General features: G+C 54.0%; 1 protein-coding gene across 1 annotated transcript; it reads left to right on the top strand.

Moving 5' to 3' along the window:
* Positions 1-882: 882 nt before the first annotated feature.
* hnrnpub (heterogeneous nuclear ribonucleoprotein Ub) lies at positions 883-9308 on the top strand. Its single transcript, XM_086166828.1, has 14 exons — positions 883-1449; positions 2827-2941; positions 4671-4750; positions 4867-5006; positions 5340-5439; positions 6318-6430; positions 6553-6816; positions 6892-7011; positions 7099-7227; positions 7299-7467; positions 7559-7840; positions 7922-8199; positions 8487-8618; positions 8725-9308. The coding sequence occupies exons 1-14, from the start codon at positions 1014-1016 to the stop codon at positions 8788-8790; spliced, it is 2424 nt and encodes an 807-aa protein (XP_086022954.1). The 5' UTR covers positions 883-1013; the 3' UTR covers positions 8791-9308.
* The last annotated feature ends 3180 nt before the right edge of the window (positions 9309-12488 follow it).

The raw sequence follows: 12488 nt of genomic DNA, 5'->3' as shown, positions 1-12488 counted from the left end.
CGATATCCACAGGCCAAAAGCCACTACAATATTCGTGATCGCACTAATCAAATCTCTCGCCAGCAGGACAACGATATTCGTAACCCAAAACAACATTGAGGCGCCAGGAACCCCCAAACCAAACAAACAAACATGGATCAGATTTGTAAAGATGTTTTTGTGATCATCAGGGATTGATGGGTAATGTCTTAATGGGGGTGAAGCCATGTAGCCATTTTTCATCATTTATCAGACTGGCTAAAGTGTCATGATCTGCGCAGTTTCATCAGCAGAACCATCAAGTTGTATATTTCCACATAAATGAGGGGTGGCGCGGTGCAGGAGATTGAGCACTCCTAGAGCTGAGCATTCCTGGTTCAATTCCCGGCTCCTCTGTTAGTGTCAGAAGTGTTGTTGAGCAAGACACTGATCCCCTGGTGCCAGTAGACAGCAGCCTACTGCTCATGGCTCATCCATGATGGGTTAATTGCAGAGATCTTTAATAGTATTATTAAATGGCTGCTGCCAGAGTCAAACGCAACGACTTTTCTCACTTTCCCATTGGCCATAGAGTGCGGACAAAGTGCACAATAAACAAATGAACAGAGTGCTGCTCCTCCCAAATGGAAGAGAGCTTGGTTTCAAGTTGATGACGTCACTGTGACGCCACGGTCACAGCCTTATTACGTCATAGATGTCATACTGCTCGGGTTCCTCGGAGCGTCGACTAGACCCCTGACTCCCCAACCCAGCGACCCTCCGCCCCGCCGCTGAGCGGATTTCCCGGCAAAGGGTGTGCGCCGCTCTCCGGGTAAGTACGGTATCCGTGCGGCTCGGCACAGCGAGTGCGCCGCTGTCTGGGTGATTACGGTAGCGGGCGCCCTCCCCCAGCGGCCCCTCTCGCCCGGACAGCCGCTGCCATTTAGCGCACTTCCGAGCCTCATCCGCTGACGAAGGCTGCCCGCCGCCGCCGGTCCGACGTCGTGTTCGTGCATTTTATTTAACACGGTTATATCCCCGCCAGACGCCTCGCCATGAGCTCCATCAACGTGAAGAAGCTGAAGGTGAACGAGCTGAAAGACGAGCTGAAGAAGCGCAACCTGTCCGATAAGGGCCTGAAGGCCGAGCTGATGGACCGCCTGCAGGCCGCGCTGGACGACGAGGCCATCGCCGGAGACTCCCCGCTAGACCAGGGGCCCGCCGGGGACGACGGCTTTGACCCGGCCCCCGGGCAGGAGTGCATGGGGGAGGAAGAGGAGGGCGAGGGTCCGGTCGAGGAGAGCATGGACGCCAACGAGGGAGAAGAAGCGGAGAACGGGGGCGACGGCGAAGCTGTGGCCGAAGACGAGGAGATGGGTGAGGGGGACGAGGACGAGGACGACGAGATGGACCCGATGCTCAAGGAGGACGTGGATGACATGGAGAAAATCGAAACGGAGGAGGGTGAGCCGGGGGACCAGGCTGCTGAGGGTGAGTCGCCCATATTGTCGACGAGAGTGGTCGGCTCAGGGAAACGTGGCCGGGCTTGGAAGTGTTGCCGCGGCGTCCCCGTTAGCCAGCCAGCCTGGCGGCTGACTGTCGCGGGGGGGAGCCGGCCGGGAGCCCGGCCTCCATGTTGGGCTAGCCAACGACACCGCGCAGGCTAGCACCCCGCGTTAGCTCGACGCAGACATGCTAGCTAGCAGTTTAGCATCGGCTACTGACATGGTGTTAGCGTTCTATTCTGTAAAGATAAATAAAAGCGGTCCGGCGTCACTGTGTTTATTCGATTTAATGACGTTGTTGCGATATATCTGAAGCAGGAAGGGCGAGATAGGCGTCGTGTTATCGCTGTAGGTCAGGGAACGCCGCGGGCTTTCGCTTTCGTAGCTTGCTAGCTAACGTCTCCTTTGTCTGGCGCGGCGCTGGCCGGTCGTCCGGCCGGCCGTTGGCCGGTTCACTGGTTCCCGGCCCGACCCCCTGACCAAGGACGTAGGGCGAAACGTTTTCTCGATTATCATGCTTAAAACGGATCAGCGTTTCACGCGGGACCAGAGAAGTCTGCGACCCGGTCCTTGCCAAGCTCAGACGAGCCAGGCGGCTGTACGGCCGTTACACACCGATTTGAACCGCTACTTCCGGCGTCCGATCGGCCTTAAGAGCCCGCCGACACCTGCCGCAGATCCGGATGGTTTTCTCTCTCTCTCTCCTCTGTCAAACACACACACACACACACACACACACACACACACACACACACACACGGGAACCTGTGAACCGGTTAACGCCAGGTTGTGGGCAGGAATAGGATACTTGGTAGGTACTTTCCGTTAAAAAGAGCTGCTTCTTCGACGGTCAGGCCGGTACCTCGGAGGGTGGGCTCCAGGGCAGATCTCCTTAGGCCTCTCCAGTCCCTTGCATGACGCTCAGGCTACAGTAGAGTTTCCCCCCCTCCCCATTTGAAAGATGAGTTCCCTCTGAGTCTATATATTAAATATTTGAGCCGAAGACCTCTTTATCAGGGTTAACATCCCATGTTCTCTGCAGAGACTTGTTTTCCCCGCAGCCCCAGCAGATACCGTTGGACCAGCTTGCATTGTAACCCGTACCTGGTCATTAAAGCTGTTTCAGTTATCGGCATATGATTGTATTGTTTTAAGTGTAACCACGAGGTGTCGCCTCTCATTTGCCTTTTGCAATGATAATAATAATAGTAATAATAATAACAATAATAACAATAATAATCATCATGGTCGAGTTTCTGTAACTAATGAACGGGCTTTGTGGGCCTCAACCCCACTGCCAGTCCGACCTCTCTCTCACACAAAAAGGAGCACCTCATTCTATATCTTTGTTCTATTTTCAAAGGGGATGCGGACAAAGACACGAATGCTGATCAGAAGAATAAGAAGGGTGTTAAGAGACGCCGGGAGGAACATGGAAGGGGCTACTTTGAATTTATTGAAGAGAACAAATACAGCTGGTAAGGATGGGACAGAGCCAAATGGCCTTCAGCATTCCTGAAGTGCCATCCGTAGCTTTGTTGAACAGTATTGGCTTTAAGTGCCAATGCACATATAACTAGCTAGAGGAGACCCCTCGTTCTCAAGCATTATACCATTTATTAATAACCCTACTTTCTCACACATGTCTTGAGGGTCCTCCCTGACCGCTACAAGAACCTTACCATTTACCTTCTATATGTTTGAAATTGACTGCATTCTGTAGCAGAAGTGCACCTATCAAGTCTCTCTGAATTTCCACATCTGTTCCTCATGCCACTTACGTTTTTTTGGGGAAAGCCCATTGTGTCCTCAAGGTGAACGAAGGCTGCGAAAAGAACCCAGAGAGAAAAGTAGCAGGTGTGCCTTTTTCAATGGAGGGAGGGTCCGGAGGAATAGCCGGTCAGGGTGGGAGAAGGGGTCCACTGCTGCAGGGTAGCACACCAGAACAAAATGCCCACAGTTGGGACGTCCACGGAGGAGCTCGCTAGTGACCGTCCATCGTTTTGCCTCGCAGTGGTTCTTTGTTTATTTTTTTTTTTTTTTGTTTGTTTGTTTTTTTTTCCTTCCTTTTTCTGTTTGGCGTTTTTGTATTTAATTTCTCTGGGTGTTTGCCGTTAAAATGCTATTTCTGTCTCATGTATCATGTCTCGTGTGTGTGTGTGTGTGTGTGTGTGTGTGTGTGTGTGTGTGTGTGTGTGTTACCATGGAGCGAGTGGAGCTGTATGCATTTACTAGACTACTTCAACCCCTGCACAGGTGACACCATGCATGGTGTGTGTTTGTGTGCGCGTTCATACATAAACCCAGTCCCCGGTCAGTGTACGAGCCCAGCTGACAGGAAGTAAGACCCCCGTATGTAAAGGGCAAATTGGGTAAAGAAGATAAATGAGGGTAGCTTGGGTTTAAAAGTGTCCCATTCCCAGTCAACACTACACACTTCTGCATTATTGTGAATCTTTATGTGTAACCACATGTCACAGAATGGTAATCCGTGAAAGCAGCCGTAGTTGTAGTGTGGGACACTCCCAAACAATGGACACGTCCCTATTGACCTGTGGATTTGAATCATGATGGGAATTCTGAGGGTTTGCCTCAGCTCATATCCCCACTGGACTCTTTAGCCGGACTAATAACCTGCAGAATTCCTACCCTTCTTACCCGGTTCGTCCAGTTTGTTAACAATCCCGCAGAGGATTTGGGTCTCTAATCTCATGCTACAGAGTTGGTAAGTTGCTGTAGCTCCTTCCACCTGACGCCAATTAGTAGCAGCTTAACGCGGTCACATTGTTAGTGTTAGTCCTGTAGCAGAGTGTGGAAGTCCATACCTTATTCAGATGTTTTAATGCTTAGCCAGCAATCAGGCCGACTATCTATGGTGTCCAGGACTGCCATGGATCACTCAGTCAGGTTTTCATTCTTTTAATCTCACCAAGGATGGCCTTGCATGCTCAGTCTAGCAGAGGTGCTGTGTTTCTATGTGTCTCTTATATTTTAGATTTCACTGGATTTTGCAAGGTAAGTGTCTGCCAAGGGGCACAATAACTGTTACCACCCACTATGGTTGGAGGTTTTTCGCTTCAAAATGCAATTTTCATTCTGTTCTTAGGACATCCATAAACCTTTTCTCCCAAGTATTTTTCAGCAAGTGGCACCCCTGCCGCTGAATGTCACAAATCCTCCAACTGATTGCCTTGGGTCTCTTTCCAGGGCCTCTTTTAAGTCTCCAGTTCCCCCATTGGAGGAGGAAGATGAGGAGTTTGACGAGACCAAGGTCTGCCTTGATAACTGTGAGTGGATCTTGTTGCTGTTCAAACACACACACACACACACACACACGCACGTACTCAGATCACCAATTATGCATCAGTGGCTCTGCAGGCGTTAAGTGCGTTTTCTGCTCCAGACAACTGCGACCTGCACTTTAAGGTGTCACGAGACCGCTACAGCGCCTCGTCCCTCACGATGGAGAGCTTTGCTTACCTCTGGTCGGGGGGCAAGGCCACCTATGGCGTGAACAAAGGCAAGGCCTGCTTTGAGCTGAAGGTAAAGGAACCACGAGCAGCGTGTTTGCAGTTGAAACGAGACCAACATCAAGATACAAGCCGGTGTAGTGTCCCCTCAGAAAATAGCCCGATGCGTCCCTGTAATGTTCAAATTAGAAGTCTACAGCAATGAGCATGTAAAGCAAATGTACCTCAGGTTTCCTGCTTGGTGGGAAAGCTCTTTATCAGCAGCGCTGCTGAAATAGGTGTTTCCTTGTGATAAGGTTCGGGTCGTCCGTGTCCCTCCGGGAAGATCTTGTGTAGCAACAGGGGATTACCTCGACGTGTCCACACATTCCCTGACACCTTTTGCTTGTGATGTCTCTGTCTACAGATCACAGAGAAGATCCAAGTAAAGCACATTTCCAATAAAAATACGGACAACCATGACGTGCAGGTGGGCTGGTCCCTGTCCACTGGAGCGCTGCTGCTGGGTGAGTGTATCGATACTTCCGTCACTGTACTGCTGGCTGCGACCCGCATCGGCAATTGACGGCCGTTAATCTGAACCAAGATGATTCACACCCCCGCTGACCCGAAGGCTCGTGGTAAATGCAAGCTACGAGGAAGTCAGACTTTGTCCTTTACCCAACTCCAGATCAGCTTGTAAGCGGAACTCGGGGAAAAAGTAAATGGGTCCACAACCAAGTGATATGTACCCATCTCCTCGCCAGCACGGCTGAGGGCCTTGTGGGGATTTAGGTGCTCCGACACACAAATAGCTTGAGTGCCCCCCCCCCCCGTACCATCTGTCACCTCCACGGTGAGCCAATGGTCAGAGTGTCCAAAATGACCCCTACGGTTGGGAGTTGCAGCAGCACTCGGGGTTTCGGTGTGTCGTTCACTCTCATCTGAACAGGCCAGGAGGAGCGTGGGAATGGAACCAGCAGCTTGTGGTCGCAAACAGGGTTCGGCTCCCTGGGCCTCGCTTTAAGCCCAATGTCTGTGTGAGACGGGTCAGTGCTGGCTGCAGGCAGTCTGTGAGCTCTCCTCTGGGTGATGCCTCGGTGGAATCACAGATGATGCTACCAATGGAGGAAAAGGAACAGAAGCCGCCCGCTGGTGTATTGTGTGTTTAGGAAAAGCCAGAGACTTTGGTATCACGCTGGTCCTCCAGCACGTGTCCTGGTCTGGTTTCCAGCTGTTGGCCAGCTGGTTCAGGAGCTGCATCCTGTCACCAGAGCGGCAGCAGCAGCTTCATGCAGGGACACGCCTGCATGTTTCAGTGGCCTGGACCTCCAGAGCCTGAGGTGGTAGCGATGATGTTTCCTTGTCCGTCTGTATTCACACACACATCCCTTTTCTGTTCCAGGGGAGGAGGAGAATTCGTACGCCTACTCTGGGAAGGGCAAGAAGACCACTAACTGTGTGACCGAGGACTTTGGAGAAACCTTTGAGGAGAATGACGTCGTCTGCTGCCTTATCGTAAGCTCCAGTCTCAGCTGTTTGGTGTTTTCTAAATACTAACCAGATTGAAAGGCGCTTCGATGTGCCTTTTAGGCAGAGCGACGGTTCTCTCAACAAACCACTTCCTGTCCCTCCTCCAGGACTTTGAAGGTGAGGATGTGGTGTTGTCCTTCTCCAAGAACGGGGGCGAGCCGGCAGTTGCCTTCCAGGTCAACAAGGAAGCCCTGAACGGCCAGGCTCTATTTCCCCACGTCATCTGTCACAACTGCGCTGTGGAGTTCAACTTTGGCCAGATGGAGACCCCTTACTTCCCCCAGCCCCCCGGCTACACGTTCCTGCAGCAGATCGCAGTGGAGGAGCGCGTCCGGGGGGTGGAGGGCCCACAGAGCAAGGCCGACTGCGAGGTGAGGGCGACCTCCTCCTGCCTCCCCGTGTCGCGGAGGTTCTCGATCCGCTTTGACCTTCCCTGTTCCCCGCAGATCATCGTGATGGTTGGCCTCCCGGGCTCCGGCAAGACCACCTGGGTGAAGAACCACATCCAGGAGAACCCCGGGAAGTACTACATCCTGGGCAGTGACACCATTGTGGACAAGATGATGGTGAGTTTTGTGTCCAGCTGTTGGTAGAAGGAAACGACCCGCCGATCGCGGTGCTTCTAAAACACCTTCCTCCTGCTTGTGGAACAGATCAACAGCCTGAAGCGTCAGTCCAAAGACATCACTAAGCTCACCGCCATCTCCCAGAGGGCGCCGCTCTTCCTGGGAAAGTTCATTGAAATCGCCGCCCGCAAGAAGAGGAACTACATCCTGGATCATGTAGGTGGATCATAGTGGCCGGTTGGACGGTTACTACCGGCCGGGATCTAATGAGCAGTTCCCTTCCCCAGACAAACCTGTCTGCCCCAGGACAGAAGAGGAAGATGTGCCTGTTTGCCGGCTTCCAGCGTAAGGCGGTGGTGGTGGTGCCCTCTGAGGAGGAGTACAAGCAGAGGGTCCAGAAGAAGGTGGAGAGCGATGGCAAAGAGGTGCCTGAACACGCCTTGCTCAAAATGAAAGGTAAGCGCAGCCGTGAGAGTAGAAGTCATTCTTGTTATTAGAGCCCGTCGCCGTTTCACTCTGCTGAACCTCTGTGTCGGGGGTCCGCCAGGGTTCTTCACTCTGCCCGAGGAGGGGGAGAGCTTCGACGAGGTGCTGTTTGCCGAGCTGCAGAAGGAGGAGGCCGCCAAGCTGCTGGAGCAGTACAAGGAGGAGAGCAAGACGGCCCTGCCCGCCGAGAAGAAGCCCAACCAGGGGAGCGCCGCGCCCAAGAGAGGCGGCGGGCTGCGCAGCGGCGGCCGAGGAGGGAAGAACCAGTTCAACCGCGGGGGTGGACCCGGCCAGAGAGGCGGGGGCCGCGGAGGCTTCCAGAACAGGGGTGGCTTCAGAGGAGGTGGGCTCAGAGGGTCGTAGCGGCCGCGCCTGCGTTAGCTTCCTCCATTGTCATCCTTACTTTTGTTCTCTGCTTCGGCAGCTCCGGGGCCCCGCGGAGGATTCAGCCGCCCCCCTCGCGGCTTCCTGCCCCCTCCGGCTTACAGGGGCGGGTTCGCCGGCCGGGGCAACTACAGCAGGGGGAGCGGCCCCCTGCCCAGCCTGGCCGGGTCCCCCAGAGGCGGTCCAATGAGGGGCAACATGGGTCCCAGAGGAGTGCCCATGAACAGAGGAGGCCCCATGAACAGGGGCGGCCTGAACAGAGGAGGAGGAGGAGGAGCTGCCATGAGTCGCGGTGGAAGCAGGGGACATCCCAACCAGGTGGGTCTCCTAGCAGCTGCTACCCTTTAGGGCCTCCGGACAGGGCCCGGTTTAGCCTCTCAGACTAGGTCCGCGGCCCCACGGCCCGTGCCTGAGAATCCAGCCACATGGAGCCATTTAATAGTGACCGAAACAGGAATCCTCTTTCAGGCAGTTGTGATTATCCATCTGTAAGTCTTTCATCCCAGTCCGGCGTTTTCCGTTGATTTCCACAACTGGCCAGGACCTCTTGCAGGTGTCTGACGGCCTCTCCTCTAACGCTTCGGGCCTTCCCGTCCGTCTCTCAGTTTCAGAGGGGAGGAAACCGAGGCAATTTTGGAAACAAAAACGGCAACTTTGGCAGCAACCGGACCAGTGGCAGCTTTGGCAACAGGAACGGCATGGACAAGGCCCAGGCCTTCAACCAGAGCTGGCAAGGGGTGGGTATCGGCCGACCGCACTTCTTTGCCCGAGCAAAGACGGGACCGCGTTTCGGCTCGAGGCTGATCAGAGCTCAAGTGACCCTCCGTCTCTGTCCCTTTGCAGTTCTGGAACCAAAAGTCCTGGAATTTCAAGTCCTGGAACCAGCAGTACCAGCCAGGGTATTACTAGGACTTAGGTTGTAAGGGACTGGTGGCCACACTGGGAAATACACTAGCCACGGAACATCTCCACCCCCATGTTTCTCCCTAGAACCAACTTTTTAATCGGCTCTTACGACCCGCCCCTGGCAGCAGAGCAAAGCCGCAGGACCACATTCCACTCGACGTGAGCGAAGCATCCCTGTCTTCGTGCCATGGGTTCCTCTTCATCCTGTCTCCTCCTTTTAATGACGTGCTTTTAAACTGTCGTACTGTTTGTAAACCAGGAAGCAGAAGCTGCCGGCCTGGCAGATGTCAACGTTTTCTTTCCCCGAGGTTGTGCATTTTATTTGCCGCTTTTGTTTCTTTTCCCTTTTTTGCTTTTATTGTAAATATTTGCGTAGTTTGTATGAGAACTTATGGATTGGTTTCCTAGCAGACAATATCGGTGTCGGCCCGCCGTCGAAACGGGAAGCAGCACGTTCTTCTTGTTCCCAAGACGAGCCTGTAATTTCATGGATGACAATAAACCACTCTCTGGCCTTTTTACTTCCTCCTGCTTCGTGACTGAACGGGTTCAAGGTGTAAACCACCTCTGAGCTGTGAGAGCGAGACCTCCGCCCCCTCCGTCCCTCATTTCAAGCCCTCTAGTTCCTCCCAGTATTGTTTTGGGAGCGGTGGCCGAGCTGCCTCCTGCGCTCCCGTTGAGTCCTCCCGTGTTGACAGTGACGTCCTTTGGACAAGGCTCGGGCAGGACATAGAGCCGCGGACCCCCGCCGCGCTACTGTGGCGGCGACCCGGGCGGCCATGCCAGCAGGACCGCTCTCGTTCACCAGCAACCCCTCCCCCCCCCCCCCCCCCCCCAAAAAAAAAGGGCTACCCGGCAGAGTGTCGGAGCTCCTGCTGGAAGAAGTCCCGTCTCCCGGAGTGACTGCTGGTCACCCCTCGGCCCTCCCAGCCACGGCTGGGGTGGGGCGGCGTGGGCGCTAAGTCCGACACGCTTCCCCTTGTTAGCTGATATTTCACGTGTAAATACCCCCCTCCGGACCCCTCCCGTCATAATGTGTTGTGAGGCAGAGGGTTAGTTGCCCGAGTAGCTGCTGTGATGGACGTCCGCCGTATTTAAAGTGCGCAGATCCCGCCTGCTCCTGCAGAGCCGGGGCTGCCACCTTAGACTAGAAACTGCGATGCAACTGTTTTTGTTTGTTCTCGGAGCGGCAGCGGCTCGTGGGACCCCTGAGCTCTGCTGTCTTTTCTATCTGACTCTTTTTGATATTTTGTGTTTTAAACTCTGGGGTTGTTTCTTTTTTTATTTGTCTCAACTTTATTAAAAGGTAAAGCTGACAAAGACCGGCTCGTTGTTCATGTGACCGCCGGCCATGTTGGCCGCAGAGATGTTTGGAGATGTTTCCTCTTGTTTGTCTCAGGCAGATTTCGCCCGGGCCGAGAACATCCGGCACCAACGCTCGGAGAAATGAAAACCGAAGTTGCTCGCCGGGCTCCTGTCTGGAAAGTGACGGAAGCCGCGATGCATATCTGACTCGTCACCTGCACACCAATATTTGAGACCTCCACCTGTAGATGTCAACCAGCGCTCAAGAGGACTTTTGCTTTAAAATCCAACCCTAGGGATGAAAACGTGAGCCTTTTCCTCCCCGCAGAGCCTTGAAGCCATGTCCTGTCTGTCCTCCGGGGGGTGCCACAGGAGCCTGCCGAGGCCCCGGCAATCGCTGCAGCTTGGAAGACAAACGTAGCCGTCCTGCATTGAACTTCAGAAGCGAGGAAACAAAGTCCAGTCTGCTGAGACCTCCTCACACTCCGGGTTGTCTCGGTACTCTGTCTACCCTCTGGCTGACCCCATATGTGGACATCCTCTCACATTAGGAAGGTGGTGTAGGCCCAAACACCATTAAATCTAGCATTTCATTTACTGCATGAAAAAAATTGGGTTATAATCTGGTATAGTTAATATTTTGGAAGAATTTGAATTAATGATGAATATTTTGGAATGAGTAGAAATGACTTAATCCTTCAGAAGGACTGAAGATTACCTGGAATTAATTCTTGTGCAATAATTAGGAATTGCCTTGGAATAAGTCATTAGGAACAAGGATAGTCTTAGAAGGATTCCATCCATCCATCCATCCATCTTCCGCTGCTTATCTGAAATCGGGTCCGGGGGGCAGTAGCCTGGCCAGGGAGGCCCAGACTTCCCTTGGTCCAGCAACACGGTCCAGCTCTTCTGGTGGGACCCAAAGGTGTTCCCAGGCCGGCCTGGAGACGTGGACCAGGCGGTCATCAGTTGACCGCTCCGCCCCTCTCTTCACCCGAGTGTCCAGGACATGGCCACATGTGCAACGATGCCACCACAAGGTCGATCAAAGAACTGTGACCTAAGGTCCAAGTGTCTGTTGCTACCGAGTGTCCATATGAACACCTTCATGCCTGAACATGGTGTTCGTTATGGGCAATCCGTAACGAGCACTGAAGTCCAGTAACAAAACCCAGCACTGGTTCAGTTTTGAAGGGCTATTCCACCCAACCATGTCCTTCCAAGTCACACTGTCGTTGCCACCGTGTCTCCCAGTATAACAAGCGCTCTCTAGCAACCCCCCTAAGGACCCCAAGAAGGGTGGGTGAACTGAACTGTTGTTGGGTGCATAGCCACAAACATCAGTCAGGACCCGTCCCCACAACTGATGGCGGAGGGAGGCCACCCTCTCGTCTACAGGGTTGAACCCCAACATGCAGGGGCCGAGTTGGGGTGCAATCATTATACCCACACCTGCCCAGAGCCTCTCACTGGGGTGACAACTTCAGAGTAAAAAAAAAAAAAAAAAAAGGAGTCCAGCCCCTCTTGAGAGGCCTGGTTCCAGACCCCACGCTGTGCACCGAGGTGAGTCCGGCTATATCCGGTCGGACTCTCTCAGCCCCGTGCGCCAGCCCAGGCTCCTTCTCCGCCTGAGTGGTGGCGTTCCATGGCCCAAGAGCAGACTTCTGCAGCCAAGGGTTGGACCACCAAGGTCCCCCGACCACTGGCCGCCTCACATTGCACCCGACCCCCTTGGCCCTTTCAGTAGGTGAGCCCAGGGGAAATGGGACCCATGTCATCCCTTTGGGTTGTGCCGGACCGAGTACCATGGGTGCAGGCCCGGCCACCGGGCGCTCGCCACCGAGCCCCGCCCCTGGCGATCCGCGTCCAAGCAGGGGAAAACTGGGTTAAATTCAGTTACTCTTCATGAGGGTCTTCTGAGCTACACTTTGTCTGGTCCCTCACCTGGGACCTGTTTGCCTCGGGTGACCCTTCCAGGGGCATCAAGCCCCTGACAACATGGATCCTAGGATCAAACCCGGTAAGGTGGCAGCTCGAGGACTGGAACTTGAAATAACTTTTCCAGTCCAATGTGTGTGTGGACCACAGATGCGCTTCCTTGGTGGAGGGGGATACTTCTCTGAAGGTGGAGCTTCCAGATGATGGTCTGGATGTGAGATACTGGGATCTTCTCGGGTTCACCTCCTCCTGGTGCTCTTGACAGGAACTGTGTGACCCCCCCCCCCCCAGTCAGACCTCCACGGGTCCCGATCTGTTTACCCCAGCAGCACATTAGAAGATGACGAGACCCCCTACCCGAACGGCAAACAGCACGGCGGCTTACAGGGACCACACAGGGTGCACCAGAAGGAACCAGGAACCAGGGCTGCTCAGCCCCGGGTCCACCTCCTCCTCAT

This window comes from Fistularia commersonii, chromosome 20 (assembly GCF_037954325.1).
Source record: "Fistularia commersonii isolate RoL2024-O1a breed Wild chromosome 20, RoL_Fcom_v1.0, whole genome shotgun sequence".
Classification (NCBI taxonomy): domain Eukaryota; kingdom Metazoa; phylum Chordata; class Actinopteri; order Syngnathiformes; family Fistulariidae; genus Fistularia; species Fistularia commersonii.
This window is presented reverse-complemented; position numbering and strand designations above follow the sequence as displayed.

Coding starts and splice junctions, on each gene's coding strand:
- hnrnpub (XM_086166828.1), top strand. CDS start 1,014: ATGAGCTCCATCAACGTGAAGAAGCTGAAGGTGAACGAGCTGAAAGAC. Junction 6,817..6,891: donor AGAGCAAGGCCGACTGCGAG/GTGAGGGCGACC, acceptor TGTTCCCCGCAG/ATCATCGTGATGGTTGGCCT. Junction 7,012..7,098: donor CCATTGTGGACAAGATGATG/GTGAGTTTTGTG, acceptor CTTGTGGAACAG/ATCAACAGCCTGAAGCGTCA.